Genomic DNA, 22,281 nt, shown 5'->3' with positions numbered 1-22,281 from the left:
GAAGTTGAAAATTTGTTTTCTTTTTATGTGGAATCTTAGCATATAAAGTAGATCAAATTGAGCTGCTCTGCTTAAATGCTGGGAGGTCTGATGTTCCACCTGTTCAGCCTTCTCCGTGGCCCGGAAGAACTGCCAGTTGCATCTGGGGCCCTCCAGGGCACTGCTCCTCGACCCTTCTTCTCATTGATGCATGAGGATTAGAGTCACCTGTTTGACAGGACCCCAGGAGAGGCCTAGTATAGAAGGGGGAGGATGCATCCCGATGGTGGAGGGAGGGCCAGGTTCAGATACCAGCTCGACTTGCTAGCTCTGTGAACCTGTGTTTCTTCATTTCTCCGAACTATATCCTTTTGTAAAAAAAAACTGTAAAGAAAACTATAAAACACGTGCAGTTTGAACAATTATGCAGTGAATGCCCTACCCATGTAACCAACCCAGGCCAGGAAATAAAGCTCCATTCCTGTCCTTTTTCTCTCACACCTCCTTTCCTAGCCTCAAATAATGAGGTGATAAATATTCAAATAAGAAATAATGTTTTTCATAATACCTGTTTGTTAATAGTGCCTACATGTAACATTTTTTCATTCAAAAAATCATTTTGTGTTATATTAATTCATAAGTCCATCACCTCTAGAAGATTGGGATAAACACCTCAATTTAGAAGATTTTCAAAAATGATGAATTTAAGCCTAAGGCATGATTTTTGTGCTAATTCCAGGCTCCTTCCCATGTTCTGTCTTATAACTGTTCATTTTCCATTTCTCTCAGACCTCTGCTTTTAACTGTGTTTTGAAACAAGGCAAGTATATAAGTAACTGAAGCTTCTAGAAAATGGGAAGGAGAAATATAAGTACTGATTTTGTTAGTGTGAGTCCTTTTTTTTTTTTTTTTTTTTTAATTTATTTATTTATTTTTAATTTTTACTTTACAATTCTGTATTGGTTTTTTTTTTTTTTTTTTTTTTTAATTTATTTATTTATTTTTAATTTTTACTTTTAGTGTGAGTCCTAAATAAGTTTTTTTAACCTGTGAATTCTGATTGTTCCCTACTAAAATTTAGTGGATTTAGAAGTTCTTTTCTGTTTCTGTATGACCATTGTTTATCTTCAGTACAGAAGATAAAAATAAATAACAATAATAAAACCAACTGTTCTTATTTAAAAAGTTTATACGTGTGCATAACTTATTACTAGCAGTGGTCTGTTTTAGGACTGGCAGTTTATAGAGGCATGCAAATAAGTAGCGAGGAATAATTAGAAATAATGGGCTGAAATCCTCCTGTCATCTTAAACTGCCACCAGGGGTATTGAATAGTGAGGCTTACTGTTGGACTTGGATAATTCGACCTATTTTCCCCAGTTGAAGAAATGCCTGTTTCTCCCTCAGCAAGACAGATTTGGCTAGACGGTGCCTCCACTCTTTTTATGGAGAATGTTCCTTCAAAAAACTTTTTTTTTTCCTGCTGAGTTTTTTTTTTTTTTAACTGAATAGATCAGAAGTGCTCAGAAGCAACTGCTGAGATAAATTTATAGCTTTACCGTTTTAAAATCTAAATGTAAAATTGACCTGAATATCAGGGAATTCAAAGGTAAGACATGGCTGTATTTTTGTGTCTTGGTTTGCTAAGAATCTCAGCTCACTCTGTTAATGGTAGATAGGCTGTGATACCAAGGCAGATTCGAGTGGTCTCAGTTTCCATTTGGTCTTGGTGTTACATTTCCTTCAGCATGGAGTGTTTTTGCAGGTTATTAGAAGTTGTATGTTGTTGTTGTTGTTAGTGTAGGTAACTGGGAGAAACTGTGCTGCATCAGAGAGAAGGGTTTCTCAGCCTTTGGTTTTGTCTTTGTTTATAGTGGCTTTGATCAGAGCCTGATCAGAACTCCAGAATTACCTGAGAGAAAGCTGCTGAGGATAAAGTTTAAGGAAGTGCTTTTGCTGAAACCAACTCCCTTCATTCATCAGAGGAATTTGATTTCATCCTGTGAATTACTTGGCTTAGAAATTTTGTTTCTTTGGGGACCGGCTTGTAGAGTTCTGCATGAGAACTGTGTCATGGTGGAAAATGGGCTATTTGCTTTATTCTGTGTGGGCCGGCTCTGATGGTAAGATAGCATAGCTGTATTTTTCTACCCTGGAACGTGGAGGTATCTTTACCAGGGTTTGTAGGGGGTGGAAATGAGTCAAGAGGAGCATTAAGGGACATTGGTAAAAAATTATATATGTAATATCACATAATCTTTCATAGCTGTTCTTTAAAAAAATTAACTTGGGGCCAGATTATTTTCAAAACAGACATCTGAATCATCAGTCCTTGAAAATTGTTTTTGGTCTCTTTGTGTTTTCTGCATTGTGCTCTCTGGAGAGTGCTGTCCGTGCGTCTGCGTGGGGCATAGTAAGAGCTGAGTGCGCATGCCTACCCCGTGTCCAAGAATAGCCCATCTGTTGCATGAGATTACATGCTTCAAGACCAGACTGTTGAAACACTTAACTTAGTTAGTCTTTCCAAAGACGCAGATGACCCGTTTTAGAGATTCCCTGTACCCGGAGCCCTGGGGGTAGATGGGTTGTGGTGGCCGTGAGGAAACCCTCCCCCTTCACTAACCAGGAGGCCTGTGGAGCACCGCAGAGTGGGAGCACCACCGAACTGTTCTGGGCTAATGTGTGCTCTCTGCTTCCTTTGTAAATCTGGCTTTCTGCCCCTTCCCCATCATACTATTTTAATTTTCATTGGCCTGAATGATAGAAATATAATTGCCAAATTCAAATGATGTTTTCTTTAATGTATTGATAAGATGATCAGTTCCTTAGACTGTGTGGATTTGTTGGGTGCGGAGTCAAGGTAGCAATGTTACCAACAATAACTCACACTGGTGGAATAAAGGATTATTTTCATGTTGGAGGCTCACAGGTGAAATACAGTCTGTCCGTTGTCTGAGCCCTGTTGCCCTTTCCTACCTCCCATTCCTGGAGAACTCTGTGCCGGACAGTCTGTCCATTTTGGTCACCATCATTCATGCCCTTCACGGCTTTAGAACACCTGGGCCATCTCTCCAAGCCCTGCCAGTCTTTTCTCTACCAGTTCCGATTTTACTTCTGCTCTGACACCATTCCCAGTCTACCCCAGATCTGAATGATCTCTTCTTTCTCTGGAGCCACAGAAGTGGTCTATGCCATTTATTGTCTGTGGTCTAGTTATTTTTTAAGTTTAAAATAGATTATTAGATTCCCACCAGCAAGTGCAGTCCCATTTCTACTTTGTTTCATCACATTGTTTTAGATGCAAGTATGTATTTGATTTGGTTGGTAGACAGGTTCTCAATTCTAAGAACTAGAGGCTAGAGTAAAAAAAAAAAATGGTTCAGGTCTCTGAAATTTATGAAGGAAGGAGAGAATTTAGCTGCTCTGTAACAGGGGCCATCAAGTGGCCTACCTTTCTCTTTTATTCAGCCTTAAAGACTGTGTTGTGCTTACTGAGTTTGATGTAGTCATTTCAAAAGACACTTCTGCAGTAAAGAAAAGGGCATTACTTTGGGTTTTGACAGAAATCACACAGAGGAAACGGAGATCCACTCTGGTGGTCTGTATTTCGTTGGCAGGTTCATAGGATGGTAACTCCTATTTATAGTTAAATACTCTGATACATTATGTGTGCACATCACTAGCTTCAAGGTTCTGTAAATTTACCTGGATTTCACAGATGAATGAACTGAATAAACGAGGACCGTGGACTCTTCTAGTTTCTTTTTGTAAAGAAAAACCCAACTAAAACATTTTACTTTAACATTTAATAATATGAAAATAGAAACACTGGGTTTTTAAAGACTATTTTGTTTCAATTCAGTGGCTCAGTGAACCAGAGAGTAGTGTTTTCTTGTTATTGGAGCTTTTATAGCGCATCCTTTCTGGCCTGATTGGAAAGTAAATTCCTCTGGAAAATTCTCCTTGAGGAATTTCTCTTACGGGGAAAATGCTTCCTGGTTAGGTCCCCTCTTTTTGTTCTCCGTCTCCCCTCTGTGGAGCAATGAGTTTTACCATGTATCTCCTTAATACAGACATTTTAACCAGCTGCTGATGGTAATTCATAGCTTTGAAGATCCATTCAGAAATTTAACGTGGTGAGAAGTATGAGGTATTGAGGACATTTAGAAAATGCTCTGCTTTCTGTTAGATTACAGTGTGTATTTCCAATCCTTTCTCCTATTGGAACTAAGAAAACTTATGGTAACAAGCCACTTTGCTAGTGGCTCACTGAAATTATTTCCTTATATTATTGTATAACGTATAATTACTATGCAGTGTTGTGTTATTAGTTTTGGTGGTGTTCAGTATATGGTTGTTTGAAACGAAATGCCTCTATTCTTTTCATAAGTGGAGAGAGTAGTTTTGATTATGAATAGTGGAGGTAGATCTGTGTTTTACAGGGCATTCCAGATTACAGAGCAAGAAACCTTTCCTCTTGGGTGGGGGGTAGGGAGTGTGGGGTAAGGGATGGGAGGGTGACGCGCACACCGACAGAGTTGTTGACAGCGTGACCTTGCGCAGTCGTGGCAATGCTGGGTCACTGGCATTTCTGTGTCCTGTGAAATAGGTACTGTCTCGGGAATGTTACCACTTCTTGCCCTGGGTGTTTTGTAGAGGTGTTAAAAACGAGAACACCCTCCTCTTACCTTCCAGTTGAGATGCTCTTTGGGGAGCTAGTGTCTTGGTTAAACAAGTCATATAAACAACGCCAGAAGCTTGGTGACAGGTTCTAAAAGAGTTCTCAGAAGTTGGCATTATGTTTTAGTTCAGCATATATTTGTGACAGAGAATTGAGAATACTTCTGGAGTGTTTTCCTTTCTGAAGTAGTTGACCTATGTGAAGCTAAATGTTAGGTTCTGTGTTTTTATTTTTTCAATACAAGTATCTCAGTAAAGCTTAAAGATAGGAGTTACTGTTTAAAGGAATATTTTTTTCTTCCTCTGCCATTAACTCTTCAGTTTTGAAAGGATTGGTATTGGCAAATTATTAGAATGGGTGTTCAGATTGTGCTGTTTGAGTAGCTTAGTTGCCCACAAAGAACATTGGTTCCCAGATTTAAACTCTGAAGACATTGTGAAGTCTTGAGCATACCCTGTCTTCTACTTTCTCTTTCTTTGTGGCCTTCAGATCATTAAATTTAGTGACTCAGCTAATTCTTTTTACCCACCTCTTAGAAAAGTTGAACGTGTTTGTGACCAGGCACTTAAGGTTATTTCCTTTAAACTAAGTGTTGAGACGTTTTTAGATTTATGACAGTCTTTGTTTACCATGTAATTCAGTCCAATTGAGGAACTAGTAAAACTGTATTATCCAGACATCAAAGACAGACGTGTAAGAAGAGTATACTTGGACCAGGGAAACTATTAGGTTTCTAACAAGTGGAAAGTTACCAGATGTCCAAAAATTAACCACTCCTATGCCAGCTAATTCTCATTTCTTACAGCGTTTTTAGTTTAGCCAGCGGTATTCTGGGTTTAAAATAGCAGTTGCTACATTCTTGAGAGTTGAGAGTGTTTACTTTTCTTCAGCATCATTCAGATAACTGAAACTTTGACTTGAATGGGCTAAATAGAAATCCTGCCATTAAAAAATTGTTAAGTGACAGGGCGTTGAATGAACTATAGTTTTTAATTTAGTTCAGAATTGAGCCACTGTCTTTATTTCTTGAGGTTTACAAGCAGGTTGTGGTTTTGTTTTCCTGTGATTATTCAGCCCACTTTCCAGAGGGTAAGTGGGATGATTGGCCAGCTGTGTGTAGCATGTGCTTGAAGTAGGACCTGTGTCGCCAAGTTGCATTTCAAGACTGGTCAAGTGGGTGACCTTGAGTCCTGCCAGACCCTGTGAGATGAGGGATTATAGAGAAAGGCTCTGGTAGGGGAGCACCCTTGACTTCTTTAAACTTCCGTCAGCATTCCTACCTAAGGCTCTGTTGAACCTGAGTCTCCTCATTATGTGTGGTACTGAGTAATGTGCAAAAAGCAGTTTGATTTTGTACAAATCTTTCCTTTTCAGGTATTTCAGAGATGTGTGTAAATATGCGTTAGATATTCGTAAGCATCTTACAATTTTACTTATGTAAACAATCACCTAGGGAAGTGGAGGGTGGGGAGACTGGGTTTTTCTCTTTCCCAAAGATACTGTGCTTGCTCCTGCTGAAGTCTGGAGCTTAGCTTTTGTAGGAGCAGGCCATTAGGTTATCTGCAGGCTGTTGCTTGCAGGCTCTGAGATTTCTCTTTTGAAAATGGTCAGTTTTTACATGCCATCTAGCAACATTTTGTCTCCAATAGAGGGCTTGACTTTCTGGTTTATCAAAGGAAGACATGGATGTTTGGGAAAGGTCTTTGACCTTTCAAAGTTGTCATCACAGGGGCCAGCTGCTCTCCCATTTGTCACCCCCTGCTCTCCCATTTGTTACCCCCTTGTATCAGTCAGAGTAACATGTGGTAGGTAGTCTGACTTCCTGTGGCATTTCTTGTGAGACAGGTTCACAGAAATATATTAAGGTTGTAGAAATGCTGGGTTCCTACTAAGCATAAATGAGATTCAAAAGAAAATTGCTCTGTTTATTTTAAGATATTCTCTTTGGGATTGTCTCAGGAGACTGTTTCTTTGGCTACAGGTTTGGCAGTTACAGTCATATTTACCTGTGTAAGTAGACGGCGGTGAGGTGTAAACTGTAGCAGCCAGAGACCATTTATGTACAGGTGGCCAGAGATTATGCAGTTTCCTTATTTCAGCTGGAAGGTTGCTGAAGACTTCATAAGACATTATCATAACCTTTCATTACTTCAACTATTCAGACTTCAGATCCTTTAAGGTGCCACTTCTCAGCCACACTCTGTGGCTCCCTGTAGCCTTTGGGGAAGCTCTTTGAAAGTGGCTTCATCTGGTCCCTGCTTACCTGCTAATGCATCTCACCCGTCTCCCCCGACACGCTCTGTTTCAGTTGATTCTCCCATGGGCTGCGCCCTTTTCTGGGGAGAGAGGAATCTTTGCACATCTCATCCCCTCTACATCTCACCTGAGGTGGAACTTCCTACAGCAAGGCTTTCCTAAACCTAAAAGGCTGAGTTTGGGGACTCTTTAATATGCTCTAAGAGTCATTTATTAATTCATTCCTTTAGTAAATATTTGTGTCAAACATGGCATCATAGCCTGAAGACACAGAAGTGAGCAGGTGGGGTGACGGGCTCCATCCTCACACAGTTTATGTTCTTGTCAGGGAGACAAGCCCTATATTCACACTCCCCCGACCCTGGCTTTGTTTTTTTAAAAAGCTTTTTATTTGGAGATAATTACAAACTTTAAAAAATGGAAACAATGCAAAGGAATATCCTGTGCATTTTACCCAGGTTCACCTATTGTTAATATTTTACTTCATTTGCATTATTCTTTCTCAATATATAGATGTAATTTTTTCTGAACCAGTCATGTCCATTATGGTCTTTTCCCTCTTAATACTTCAGTGTGCATTTCCTAAGAAAAGGGCTCTTCTCTCATGTGATAGTTATAAACTTGATAAATTGACACTGATAAAATACTTTTAATCTAATTCCAGTCATAGTATAGTGTCATTAATTGATCTAATGATGTGCCATGTAGCCTTCCTCCTCCAGCCCCTCCACCCCCACCCCATACAGAATTCAGTCTTGGATCTGATAATCGCACCTACTTGTAATGTCTCTGTAGCCTCCTGTTGTCTGGAATATTTCTTTACAAAGCCATTCTTTGTCTAGTGTGACACTGAATTTTTTTTTTTTAAACAGGACCCCCCTGCCCATCACCTTAATGGAACCTTACTCATTTTGTGTCTGTCTGGCGTTTCCTGGTGGTTAGGCTGAGGTGTAAGGCACTCCAGGCCATCACGCTGTGCAGGGATGGCGTGACCTCCAGGGGCGTCACATCTGGAGGCCCCTGGTGTCCTTCTGGCCTCTTGGATGGTGGTCGTTTTCATCACTCGGAGTGTTGTCCAGTATCTCCACTGTATAATTAGCATTTGTTTTTCTTCTTCCCTTTGCGTCTGTTAAGTGGTCTGTCAGGAGAAACCTCACTTCTGTACAAAATCCTGCTCCTAATCAAAATCTCCCCCCAGATTAGCATTGAGTGTTGATTGTCCGACGCAGTAATGTGAGCCCAGGTTCCTGTTTTTTGCAGTGGGTTGTAATTCATTTTTGTACTTGATCATTTTGGTGTGCAGAGTGTCCCAGATCTGACCACTTGGTACCCCTTCAGACCGGTTCCTGCATCCTCGTGAGGTACCCTGACAGCCTTTCAAGCACTTCCTTCCCTCTGTTACAACACGCTGTTCCAGGCTCACACGGTGCCACTCCTGCCCTAGCCCCGGCGTCAGCCGTCCCTCCGCGGAGCGTGCAGGCCTTGTTTAGTCCTCAGCACACCGCTTCCTGGGGCGTCCTCCTCCAGTAGATGACACCGTACCTCTCGAAGGCACACAGATATCGGTCTTACTTTACTTGCTCTTATGGCTTTACCTAGCTTAATGCCTGGTATACTTGATGTTTACTATAATTATTTATTTGTTGAAGAACAAAATTGGATTTTGCTCGTTTGGTGATTAAAATTGGGTTCAAAATTATGATACTGATTGGTTTTCTTTTTTTCTCTCCCTCCATCTAGGAAGAAATGTTGGCTGTTCAGTGATGAGAAGTGGCAAAAACTGACCTCGTACTGGTATACAAACACTATGAGATCTGACACTTTTGCTTCGTGGGCAGCCAGCCCCCATTGATAATGTGGGGAAGCCTTTGGGTCCACGGGAAAACACTAATCTGATCTTGGAAGTGGTGGATTGTGGCAGGATGTGTCGACGATGATGATGGCAAGAAAGCAAGATGTCCGCATTCCCACCTACAACATCAGCGTGGTGGGATTGTCTGGGACGGAGAAGGAGAAGGGCCAGTGTGGCATTGGGAAGTCTTGTTTGTGCAACCGCTTCGTGCGCCCGAGCGCAGACGAGTTTCATTTGGACCATACCTCTGTCCTTAGCACCAGTGACTTTGGTGGGCGAGTGGTCAATAATGACCACTTTCTCTACTGGGGAGAAGTCAGCCGTTCTCTGGAGGATTGTGTGGAATGTAAGATGCATGTTGTGGAGCAGACCGAATTCATTGATGATCAGACTTTTCAACCTCATCGGAGCACGACCCTGCAGCCGTATATCAAGAGAGCCGCTGCAACCAAGCTTGCATCAGCTGAAAAACTCATGTACTTTTGCACTGACCAGCTGGGGCTGGAGCAGGACTTTGAGCAGAAGCAAATGCCAGATGGAAAGCTGCTGATTGATGGTTTTCTTCTTGGTATTGATGTTAGCAGGGGCATGAATAGGAACTTTGATGACCAGCTCAAGTTCATCTCTAATCTCTACAATCAGCTCGCAAAAACAAAAAAGCCCATAGTGGTTGTCCTGACAAAGTGTGATGAGGGTGTTGAGCGGTACATTAGAGATGCGCATACTTTTGCCTTAAGCAAAAAGAACCTCCAGGTTGTGGAAACCTCAGCAAGATCCAATGTAAATGTGGACTTAGCTTTCAGCACCTTAGTGCAACTCATTGACAAGAGTCGGGGAAAGACAAAAATCATTCCATACTTTGAAGCTCTCAAGCAGCAGAGCCAACAGATAGCTACAGCAAAAGACAAATATGAGTGGCTGGTGAGTCGCATTGTGAAAAACCACAACGAGAACTGGTTGAGTGTCAGCCGAAAGATGCAGGCCTCTCCCGAGTACCAGGACTATGTCTACCTGGAAGGGACTCAGAAAGCCAAGAAGCTGTTTCTCCAGCACATCCATCGCCTCAAGCATGAGCACATTGAGCGCAGGAGGAAGCTGTACCTGGCAGCTCTGCCCTTAGCTTTTGAAGCTCTTATCCCCAACCTAGATGAAATAGACCACCTAAGCTGCATAAAAGCCAAAAAGCTGCTGGAGACCAAGCCAGAATTCTTGAAGTGGTTTGTTGTGCTTGAGGAGACGCCGTGGGATGCCACCAGCCACATTGACAACATGGAGAATGAGCGGATTCCCTTTGACTTAATGGACACCGTCCCCGCAGAGCAGCTGTACGAGGCCCACTTAGAGAAGCTACGAAACGAGAGGAAACGAGCTGAGATGAGAAGGGCATTTAAAGAAAACCTGGAGACCTCTCCTTTCATCACTCCTGGCAAGCCTTGGGAAGAGGCCCGCAGTTTTATTATGAACGAAGATTTCTACCAGTGGCTAGAGGAATCTGTATACATGGATATTTATGGCAAACACCAAAAGCAGATTATAGACAAAGCGAAGGAAGAGTTTCAGGAGCTGCTGCTGGAATATTCAGAGTTGTTTTATGAGCTGGAGCTGGATGCTAAGCCCAGCAAGGAGAAGATGGGTGTCATCCAGGATGTGCTTGGGGAGGAACAGCGGTTTAAAGCGTTGCAGAAGCTCCAAGCAGAGCGGGATGCCCTTATTCTGAAGCACATTCATTTCGTGTACCACCCAACCAAGGAGACGTGTCCTAGCTGCCCCGCCTGCGTGGACGCTAAGATTGAGCACTTGGTTAGTTCTCGGTTTATCCGACCATCTGACCGGAATCAGAAGAATTCACTCTCTGACCCCAACATTGATAGAATCAACTTGGTGATCTTGGGCAAGGACGGCCTTGCCCGGGAGTTGGCCAATGAGATTCGAGCTCTTTGTACAAATGATGACAAATATGTAATAGACGGGAAAATGTATGAGCTCTCCCTGAGGCCAATAGAAGGGAACGTTAGGCTTCCCGTGAACTCTTTCCAAACACCAACGTTTCAGCCCCATGGTTGTCTCTGCCTTTACAATTCAAAGGAGTCTCTGTCGTATGTGGTAGAGAGTATAGAGAAGAGCAGAGAGTCCACACTTGGCCGGCGAGATAATCATTTAGCCCATCTCCCCCTGACTTTAATTTTGGTTAACAAAAGAGGAGACACCAGTGGAGAGACCCTGCACAGCTTAATACAGCAGGGTCAGCAGATTGCTAGCAAACTTCAGTGTGTCTTTCTCGACCCTGCTTCCGCTGGCATCGGTTATGGGCGCAACATCAACGAGAAGCAAATCAGTCAGGTTTTGAAAGGTCTCCTGGACTCCAAGCGTAACTTAAACCTGGTCAGTTCCACCGCTAGCATCAAAGACCTGGCTGACGTCGACCTGCGGATTGTCATGTGTCTGATGTGTGGGGATCCTTTTAATGCAGACGACATACTCTTTCCTGTCCTTCAGTCCCAGACCTGTAAATCTTCCCACTGTGGAAGCAACAACTCTGTTTTACTTGAACTCCCAATCGGACTACACAAGAAGCGCATCGAACTGTCTATTCTTTCATACCATTCCTCATTTAGCATCCGAAAAAGCCGATTGGTCCATGGGTACATTGTTTTTTACTCAGCCAAACGTAAGGCCTCCTTGGCTATGTTACGTGCCTTTCTCTGTGAAGTGCAGGATATTATCCCCATTCAGCTGGTTGCACTCACTGACGGCGCTATAGATGTCCTGGATAATGACTTAAGTCGGGAGCAGCTGACCGAGGGGGAGGAGATAGCTCAAGAAATTGACGGGAGGTTCACGAGTATCCCCTGTAGCCAACCCCAGCATAAACTTGAGATCTTCCACCCCTTTTTTAAAGATGTGGTGGACAAAAAGAACATCATTGAGGCTACGCATATGTACGACAATGCTGCTGAGGCCTGCAGCACCACCGAAGAGGTGTTTAACTCCCCCCGGGCAGGCTCCCCACTCTGCAACTCCAACCTGCAGGACTCAGAGGAGGACATCGAGACCCCGTCGTACAGCATGTTTCGAGAAGACACACCACTGCCGTCTCTGTCCAAAGACCATTCCAAGCTCTCTATGGAACTGGAGGGAAATGATGGGCTGTCCTTCATCATGAGCAACTTTGAGAGTAAACTGAACAACAAGGTACCTCCGCCAGTCAAACCAAAGCCTCCTGTCCATTTCGAAATCACCAAGGGGGATCTGTCTTACCTAGACCAGGGCCACAGAGATGGACAGAGGAAGTCCGTCTCATCGAGCACCTGGCTACCTCCAGATGGGTTCGATCCTTCTGATTATGCTGAACCCATGGACGCTGTGGTCAAGCCAAGGAATGAAGAAGAAAACATATACTCGGTGCCCCACGACAGCACACAGGGCAAGATCATCACCATTCGGAACATCAACAAAGCCCAGTCCAACGGCAGCGGGAACGGTTCCGACAGCGAAATGGACACCAGCTCCTTGGAGCGGGGCCGCAAGGTATCCATCGTGAGCAAGCCAGTGCTGTACAGGACGAGATGCAGCCGGCTGGGGAGGTTTGCCAGTTACCGAACCAGCTTCAGCGTGGGGAGCGATGACGAGCTTGGGCCCATCCGAAAGAAAGAGGAGGATCAGGCATCCCAGGGTTATAAAGGAGACAACGCCGTCATTCCATATGAGACGGACGAAGACCCGAGGAGGAGGAATATTCTTCGCAGTCTAAGAAGAAACACTAAGGTAAGACATGACTTTAGAGCTCTTGGAGTGACTTGCACAGCGTCTTGGGGAGAGTTCATTGATGATGACAAAGATTTTCAAGGACAGCTTAACCTGGTTAAAAACCACTCTGTGTGTGTTTCCTCCTTGACTTGCCTTAAAAAGTAAGCAGTGTTGAAATGATACGAATGAACTTATGAAACAGAAAGAGACAGATGCAGGGAAGGAGCTCACGGTTGGAGAATAGAAGGGGTATATAGGGAGCTTGGGATCTACACATGTACACAGCTCTGTTTAACATGGATCACCAACAAGGACTCCGGTGCAGCGCATGGAACTCTGTTGTGTGGCATCCTGGATGGAAGGAGAGTTTGGGGGAGAATGGATGCATGTATATGTATGGCTGAGTTTCTTCCTTGTTCACCTGAACCTGTCGCAACGTTGCTAATTGGCTATATCCGAATACAAAATAAAAAGTTGGAAAAAAGTAAGTAAACAGTGTCTCAGAAAGCTACTACTGGTAGCTCTCAAGTGGTAAGGACTTTTTGGAGAGAGAATCTGAGAAGTCTGTCCAAAACAATAGTTAGGTAATTACTGAAATGAGCAGGTCACGTAGAACTTGTCAGTATCCGGACCAGCAGCCAAGCCAGTGACGACGTGCTTGTCCTTTCTTCACTGAAACACCGGAATCCAGCATCACAGTCCTTAGTCTTTGACTGAGGAAGGAACATTTCATCCATACATCTCTTAAAAACTCCTTTTCCCCCTTGATGATCTGTAAAGGTTGCTGCATTTTAGGTAGGGAAAAATTGGATGATTATTTTATTTGCACACATAAATCATTGAAAGGTCTTCAGTTACATAAATGAAAAATAATCTGGCCTCTGCAGGTTATAAACCTGTCTCATGTTTGTAAAATCGAAGTGCCCTCCAGCTCTTTAAGTGAGTTGCTACTACTTGCAGATTTGATTCAGGGACCACAGGTGGGGCGGAAAGGGGGAAAGGTCGACCTGCTGCCAGATGCAGAGGAAACAGCCCCCAGCGCAGCGGCAGGCGGAAGTGCAGTGTAGAGGGCGGTGCGCTCTGTCCTTGTGGGCTTGACATTTCCCAACTTTATTTTTCCCTCCAGTTAGAGTAGGGGAAACACCCTTTATTTCTCAGACGAGGCCATGTCAGTGAGACACCACAACAGAACTCTTACACACAGGCCCTCCCCCGGCACTGTGTATGCAGGGGTCCCCAGTGTCCAGGCTGCCAGCTGGTACCTCTGCGGCGACATTGGATTAGAAATAAATTGCACCCTACCGGTAATGTGCGTGAATCATCTGGAAACCATCCCCACCTCCTTCCCAGTGTGTGGGAAAACTATCTTCCACAAAATCAGTCCCTGGTGCCAAAAAGGTTGGGGACCAGTGGTGTACAGGATGGTGTCTCTTCATTGAAAGCTTTCGCTCCTCTCCCTGCTGTGAAATGCAGAGAACAAAGTCACGTATCTGAAAGTGTTTCAGGGAGCTTTGGAAGAAAGGTTGTCCCAAACTTTCATCATTGCAAGATAGACCAAACCAGAGGGCTCTTGAGTCCAGGCTGTTTTGAGAGCTGACAATTCTGATGCAGAATGCTGTCTGGAGGCCAGTTCTGCAGCTCATATTGGCTGAGAGGGCCCTTGGAGATGGAGGAACGTGGTGCCGTGGCCCTCACAGGGAAAGCCTGTCCACACCCTGCCTGTTCCCGGCTAGCGTACAGCCTGCTCCTCTGTCGCCATGGCCAGAGCTTCTAAAGCTCTCTGGCCTGTTGAGCGTCAGAGGGGCAGGGCAGTATCGTTGTGTGTTGTGCTCCCCTCCCGTTCTGCGCTGAAAGTTGATATATAACGTGGACATTGTTCTTCGTGCTCTCCCCATGCTTTGGTTTTACTTTTGCCAACCTTCATCTGCCATCAGTATTTTGTTCTCTAAAAGCTGGTAGTGGGCAGGCCAGTGGAAAGCAGTTCTTATTTCAGAAGCCAGAAAGTAGCCTGAGCAGCCTGCCAGTGTTTCCCCGGAGCTCTCCTGTGTGATGATCCTGGAATCCAAACATTTTGAACGCTGTGACTTTCCTCTCCTCCTCCCGGTGAAGACTGTTGTCAGCACAGCTTAGCGAAATGGTGGCAGTCTTCTAATTGGGGGGCTGTTTGCACACCTGGGAATGAGGAAGGTGGCATAGTACCGTACTGTGGATCGGAACTGTTTTTCTGACTTTTAGCCACATTTATAATACTGTTGAAAATAATGCTTGTAAAATGCATCGCCAAACAAGCTGTGCTCTAAAGAGTAGGTTCTGCAGAGAACCGCTGGCTACAGAGACCTCTGAGATAGCCGCCTGCATGCTGGTCACGCGCATCTCCTCACCTAGAACTGCCTCATATTGGGTTGCTGGGTCAGCATGCAAGGAGTGACCAGCTTCCCGTCCCTCCTGGTTATCTGGGCCCCACCTCTTCAAGTCAAACAGAAACGATTACCTCTGGCCCCAGAGCAGTAGCGTGCCAGAAGTCATTTAGGAGTATCCTTTGGAAAGAGTGAGTAAAAGGTGAAAATGTCTTTTCCTGCCTTGGAAAATGGTGCCTTAAAAGGAGCCTCGCTGCTTTGTCATCCTAATGCAGAGAGAAGCGGAGTCTTGATTCTGTTCCTGATTGGCACAAACCTTCTATTAAAATCTGCTGCAATTAAGGAATCAGACTGACACTTGTTCGACTGGAAAAGCAAGATCCCATGGGGCCGCGAGGGCCAAATCCCCCTACACGGGGGAATCTGGTCTCTGACTTTTATTGGCATGACAAAGCAGTACAGCATTTGTTTGAAGGGAGGGGAGAGCCAGGTGGTAATGAGGAACAACACATGTAGTCCCTCCCGCACGCCAGACACCGCTGGGGAAATGGCACAGGTCGCTCTCGCCCACGCTGGGGCACCCGGGGAGGCAGCGAGACGCACGCAGCTTCTGAAAATAGGTGGCCTGCCTTGGAGGGCAAGGGGAGCAGGCATCCTATGCTGGGGCTGGTTAAGGCCATGCAGTGTGCGGTGATGGGGAGCTCGGGCTCTGGGAGGCGGGCGCCCTCCATCAGATGCCAGTTCCGCCAGTTCCTCCTCGTCCCGGCTGGGCCTTTGGGGATGTGTTTCACCTTCCACGTCCCTCCAGCAAGAGGAGCCAACGCAGTAGCACTTTTCTCGTAGGGTGCAAGACATGGAATGAGACTGTGCGTGTAAAACACAGCCTACTGCGTGCCGGATGAGCATTCGTTGCTGTTAGTATTTAACTTGACCTTGAAGAATGAGTAGAACTGAAGAAGTGCTGTGAGGAAAGGAAGGACTCGATGGTGAAAATAGGCGTGTTGAACTCAAGGACAGGAGGACACCGGTCTGGTCTAGCTGAGAGCTTTAGGGACCCAGCGCTGTCCCTCCCTTTTCTGTAAGTTTTAACCCTGTGTGTCACTTGGCTGCTCTCTCAGCCCCTACCTTAGCAACAAGCCTAACAACAGCCAAAAAAGCTATGCTCTGGGTACCTGTGTCATGTGGAGAAAGAACAACTGCTCAGTGCCCTTGGCTGATAGGCTGGATTAGCTCTTTACTGTAAAACTGGAGTTGGAGTTCAGGGAATGGCTTTCGTTTCTAATAATGAAAGTGCAGACTGTGAAGCTCACTCTCATTCCAGGTCCTTTTCCCAGCTGAACCATTTAGCAACCCACCCTCATAGCGGGAGCCTTCCGCACTCAGCTGAATGAAACTGAAAATCTACGATTGCACTTCGGTGGGGCCCATGAATAGACGCTTTGTCCGTAGGGATTGTCGTTGCACATGGTCTCTGTCTCCCAGCACCGTGCGTTTGCAAAGAGGAGACCAGGAGCAGCAGGGTCTTATTTTAAAGCCAAAAAACAGGCTGGGGAGCCTTGGTCCACAAAATGTACCGTTTGGGCAAGCTCAAATTGCGGAATTCAGTGTACTTGACCACGGATTTAAAGAGAAGACATTATTGGCTATTTACCCTCTGTCTGGTGTGCTCTTATTTTGTGTTTAAAAAAAAATAGACAAAACAGAATCATAAAGAAAATCTTTCAGTCACTCTAGCTACCACATGACAAGACACCTATTGAAAAGCAAACCAATTCAATCACGCATTGTTTGGTCTATAAGGCACCAAGTAACCAGTTTGACAGTTTGTGTCCCCCCCGGTGAATTGGCTTATTTCATCGGATTCAGTGAATTGGCTGGTTGTTGTGGCTTTGTGTGGACACAGCTCTCATTTTGTGAGGCCTAGAACGGAGTTAAAGTTTCTAGTGTGAATAAAAACCAGCTGGGGAATTGGACTGCTCCCTCGACCGGGAGGGATGTTGCATTTTGACAGGCTGAATGGTGTGAAATATGAGCTCTTTGTAACCTACCCAGGAAAGACTCCCAGTGTGTGCTTCAGAAGAGGCTGGCCCTACTCTGAGCTCTCTAAGGCCAGATGAACACCTTGATCTTAAAAATGGTATTGGGAAGCCGACTGGACCTTGGATTTTCTGATTCCTGAAAAGAATTTTTTCTTTGAAAAGAAATGCTCTTGCTCCACGGGCCTCCCAGATGCCGCTAGTGGTAAAAAAAAAAAAAAACCTGCCTGCCAATGCATGAGACATAAGCGATGCAGATCTGATCCCTGGGTCAGGAAGATCCCCTGGAGAAGGGCATAGCAACCCACTGCAGTATTCTTGCCTGGAGAATCCCATGGGATTCTCTGAGGGGCCTGACAGCTGTAGTCCACAGGGTCGCAAACAGTTGGACACGACTGAAGCAACTTAGCACGCATGCACACTTGCTCCAATGCACGTCCATTCATTCTTTTAGGAAAGAAGCATTCAGCTCCATGCATGGGCGTTCCCTGAGCACTTGCATGCCTGGCGTTGTGCTGAGTATCATACGTGTGGTAGTCGTGTTTGTGTTTGTTTAGCTTACTATAACAGAGAAAGACAGATTTTTATCCATGTATTTACATGCACTTTGAACGTGGCCAGAGTGAAGGTACAGGGTGCTAAGGAATCATATAGCAAGAAATTTTACCCTCAACTAGGGCAAGCTATCCAGGAAAGCTCCCTGAGGAAACGAGACATAAAGCTGAGACTTATTTTTCTTCATAATTTATCTTTGGCTGTACTGGGTCTTGGCACATGCAGGGCTTTTTCTGGTTGCAGCAAGAGGGGCCGCTCTTCACTGCGGTGCGTGGGCCTCTCGTGGTGGTGGCTCCTCTGGTTGCGGAGCACGGGCTCCAGGTACGTGCGCTCGGCAGCTGTGTTGCACAGGCATGGTGGCTCCGAGGCATGTGGAATCTTCCCGGACTGGGAATCAAACCTGTGTCCCCTGCACTGGCAGGCAGATTCTTAACCACCACGGGAGTCCTAAAACTGAGATTTAAGGGGTACAGCAGGCAAAAGTCCGGAGAAGGCGATGGCACCCCACTCCAGTACTCCTGCCTGGAAAATCCCATGGGCGGAGGAGCCTGGTGGGCTGCAGTCCATGGGGTCGCGAAGAGTCAGACACGACTGAGCGACTTCACTTTCACTTTTTTACTCTCATGCATTGGAGAAGGAAATGGCAACCCACTCCAATGTTCTTGCCTGGAGAATCCCAGGGACGGGGGAGCCTGGTGGACTGCCATCTCTGGGGTCACGCAGAGTCGGACATGACTGAAGTGACTTAGCAGCAGCAGCAGGCAAAAGTCAGTGAACATGGAGGCTTCTTGGGGTAAAAGTTTTGAGAAAAAGGTGTGGAACTTGGAGCTGAGAAAACGTGGCATGTGCAGAGTGAGAGAGAACCAGGCAGAATAGCAGAGGCTGTGGGCCCGTGGCAGGCTTTGCATACGCTTCCCTGCATTTGCTGGGCACCTCCTGTGTGCCAGGCCCAGTGCCAGGCATTCTCACATCCATTGTTTCATCATCTGTTTCTCTTACCAGTCTTAAGGAAGTGGTTTTTTAAAAAACCAGTTGTTAGAGATGAGGACGCTGAGGCTCATTTAGTGCCCCCAAGTTAGTATGGTTACTAAGCAGAGGAGTTGAGATTTGGGAACCCCAGTCTTCTGGCTTCTGTTTTCTGTGGGTTTTTAGAGTCCAGTCTCTGAGAAAGATGGTAATATTCAATAGCCAGGCACACACTTGGAGCACTCAGTCAACCCAGTCAGCTTGTTCATTTCAGACAAAGGACTCTGGTTATTATCTAGAAACATCTATTTCCCCACACTGCCCCCTAAGAACAGCGTGGTGGTTTGTTTCTGGCCTCAGTGTCTGCTTGAATAGAGGACAAAAAAGGCATGGAGACGCTGAAATAGCAACTGGAACTTGGAGAAATTGTTTTGAACTGGTGTCACTCGGTTCTCAGTTTATTTTAAGCCCAAAGAACTGCTGTAGTTTGTTTTTGGTGACAAAAATAGGCTATCTTTAACTATCTGCTTTAGCTTAGCACACCTGTTCTTTAAAAAAAAAATGACAATAGGCAACCTAAATCTATTTTTCAAAGAACAGAAAATTGCTCTGATCTTCACTGAGTCAACTTGTTCTCCTCTACTGCCTAGTAATACTGATATATCTTTGTAGAAACTCAGGTTATTTCAGCTCGAGTCAGGGAATCACCTCTACTTCCATAGAGAAAGACCTTCTGAATACTTTTTATCCAGTATTTGAGAGGAGGCTAGCAGGTAAAAACTGAGCCCCACAACTCTGAGAAGTCTAGACTCAGTGAGTGGCGAGTCGGCAGGAATGTTTATGAACATTTCCTGAAACTAGTGGACCCTCCTCTCTGCTTAGCCTCCTGTCGCATCGGCCATTCAGCAGGGATTGACCCAGATTCACGCCCACGTGGAGCAAAAAGCTATGGTCTCCAAGTTTATCTGGGGCCTTTGAGAGGTGATGTGCCTTTCCTTCCCCATCTTGCGAGAGGGCGGCTTGGGGCTGCTGGGAGACTTTGGGCTGCTTGGTGGTTCCCCTAAATGAAGTGCTCCAGGTTTGAAGGAGGCAGGGCTTAGCATTTGTGCTTTCATAATAGGGTTTGCCAGTAAGAACAATTCCATCCTTGGGTTTTCTGTTAAACTTGGGCTTAGATTTTTTTCAGAGCCAGAAGCGGGAGCAGCAGCCAGCCAAGAATACATCTGGGGCCTGAACGAATAACTTAATTGAAAAGGTCCTTTGGAAGTTGTGTTGGAAATATGCAAGAATCATCACCAGTCAGAAAGCTGTTGGATATGGAATGCAAGAGAACACTTTGGGAAAACCTGGAGTAATGTAGTTTACAGCATCTCTAGGTTTTTCTAAGATTTCGCCCACTTTGCAGTCGGTTCAGGGTGGGCCACTGTACAGCTTGGCAAACCATATGGGTGACCCTCTCGGGCTTCGCTTATTGTATCACTTTCGCTCTCGAGGGGAGAATTGCTCTATTCAGAGGACACTGTCCCAATTCCAGACTATGGTCTGTATATGACATTCCTCCTCAAAAATAAAAGACACAGGCTGGATTCTGTTTTTTATTTACTTTCTTAGGTAGGTTACCAAGCATTTAGAAGGTTGTGTTAGGTGTTACTACTCCAGTGGCCATATTTTCTGACCTTAAAATCTGGATAAATAATTTGACATGGATAAGGGTATTTATGGAGACCGGAAGAGAATATTTGAAGTTGACAGTTTCAGATCACTCTGTTTCCATAGAAGATAGAATATTCTTTATCCAGAAACAGTGGTTGAACTCCCCATTGAAGCAATGGAAGACTGTTTTTCCTTTGTGATTCAGTTGGTATTTATCTGGTATCTAGATCACCTTTGCTTGCTGTAGATACATATCTTCTCTGATACAATTAGATTATAAATTCATCGAGGGTGAGAGAGGACTTTGGTCTTAATGTTAGCTCTGCTGCTAGTCTGTTATGTGACGTTGGGTATAATTTATTTAAAAGGAAAGATAGGGGCTTCCCTGGTGCTGCAGTGGATAAGAATCTGCCTGCCAGTGCAGGAGACATGGGCCTGATCCTTCGTCCGGGAAGATGCCACGTGCCGCGGAGCAACTAAACCCGTGTGCCGCAGCTGCTTAGCCTGAGCCCTAGAGCCCGTGCTCTGAGGCACGAGAGGCTGCTACAGTGAGAGGAGCTCGTGCACCGCAACGAAGGGCCGCCCCTGCAGCCCGCAGCCAGAGAGCCCCGCAGGCAGCGACGAAGGGCCGCCCCTGCAGCCCGCGGCCAGAGAGCCCCACAGGCCGTGACGAAGGGCCTCCCCTGCAGCCCGCGGCCAGAGAGCCCTGCAGGCCGCGACGAAGGCCCAGCACAGCCCGAAAGAAAATAAATGAGTCTCTTTGAAAAAAGGAAGATTGTGTAGATTCCTGTGTACTAGGAACTTAGCCCGTTAGGAAGCCGGTCCTGTGTGTATATGGATGCCTGTTCCCTGTCCAGTGTGCACAGAGTGACACAGAATTGATTCCCTCATGTGTTTCTTGAAACGGAGTCTGTGATACAGTACTGTCCGTATGAACAAGACGCTCTGAACCTCAGTCCCTCACATCCTAGGAAGAGCAGCACAATGTCAGAAGAAGAAAAATACTCTGCCCACAGAGAGGGTCCTCATCTCAGCTAAACTTGAAAAACTATGAAGAAACATTGGCCTTGTGCTTCATTGGAAACGGTTTTTATTCATGTGTCAGCTGCGCATGTGGCTCTAGAACCCAGTCATCTTACAGACGGGTGGAAGGGCACCTTCTCTTGGCTTTTCCTTGCTGTTTGGCGGGCATTCTAATCTTCTTGCCCTGTGAACTTGGAGGAGCTGTGGGCTGGGCTTACTGTCCCATAAGCAGGAGTTTCCCCTTTACGCTCTTGTTTCGGAAGGGCCAAGAGGCCGGGGGCAGATTCTAACCACTGTTTCTCCCTACTGCAACACTGGCATAAACTGTTGGTTTATTTCTTTCTTTGCTGCTTGGTTAGTATCAGGCCTAAGAATCAGGCATTAAGGAAACTTCTTTTAAGGAAAAAAGTTTTTTCCTTAAAAAAAAAAAAACTTCACAGGTTTTTAAGGAAACTGTGAAATGAAGAACAATGGACTATGTTATTTATTCAAAAAATGCCTATCCGTAGGACAAAGTGAAGAGGTTTTGAGCTGACCCAGTCCCTCGTTTATGTTAGTGGCATTTCATCATGGAGATAGGTCACAAAGGAGAGAGGACAGGAGGCTTTGACGTTCGTAGGTCACTGGCCTCTGAACCCTGGCTCTCTCAGTGCTGGGTGTGAATCTCTCTGAGCCCCTGATTTCATATCTGTAGAAAGGGGTTAATAAGCCTTACTCTGAAGTGTGTTTGTGAGCTTTCAGATAAGTGCAGAGCGCCTAACACAGAGTGTCTAGCACACGGCCACTCCTGATAAATACCTCTTATTTTTCCATTTTGCACCCAGTCAGACTCTAAACTTAGACACACAGATGTGTAGCTTATTCTCAGGGCTCGGTTTCCTCTAGCTGGCTGCTTTTTCAGTCCAGCCCACTAATGAGCGAGCCCAGAGGAAGATAGCTGTTGGGATGGCGTTATTTTCTTCTCTCCAAGGACCTGCTGCCGAGAGCACTCTGCCGACGCCCTGATGAGCGACACATGTCTGACCTGGGACTGAGGCATCTGGCAGACCACTCAGAAGAATGGCATTTCCATCTCGACATGTGCCCAGTAACCCTTCATGCCTGCGGTGTTGCCTGTCATAGCAACAGCCCTGCCCGACTCTTGGCCTGTACCGCAGTCTTGATTTCCTTCCTCAG

The 22,281-nt window shown here is 45.4% G+C and overlaps 1 protein-coding gene across 3 annotated transcripts in view; it reads left to right on the top strand.

The window, feature by feature from the left end:
* ARHGAP35 (Rho GTPase activating protein 35) overlaps nucleotides 1–22,281 on the top strand; it is a 115,946-nt gene that overhangs the window by 30,678 nt on the left and 62,987 nt on the right. For all 3 annotated transcript variants that reach the window (XR_005723204.1, XM_040252454.1, XM_040252455.1), the window contains exon 2: nucleotides 8,657–12,533. Coding sequence is in view for 2 of the 3 variants with exons in the window: in XM_040252454.1 (XP_040108388.1) it covers nucleotides 8,850–12,533 (3,684 nt within the window). In the remaining variant the exon portion in view is untranslated. The remainder of the gene's footprint in view (nucleotides 1–8,656; nucleotides 12,534–22,281) is intronic.

The sequence above is a fragment of the Oryx dammah genome, unplaced genomic scaffold (assembly GCF_014754425.2).
Source record: "Oryx dammah isolate SB20612 unplaced genomic scaffold, SCBI_Odam_1.1 HiC_scaffold_13, whole genome shotgun sequence".
In the NCBI taxonomy this organism is placed as follows: Eukaryota; Metazoa; Chordata; class Mammalia; order Artiodactyla; family Bovidae; genus Oryx; species Oryx dammah.
Note: the sequence above shows the minus strand (reverse complement) of the source record. Positions and strands in the feature narration are given on the sequence as shown.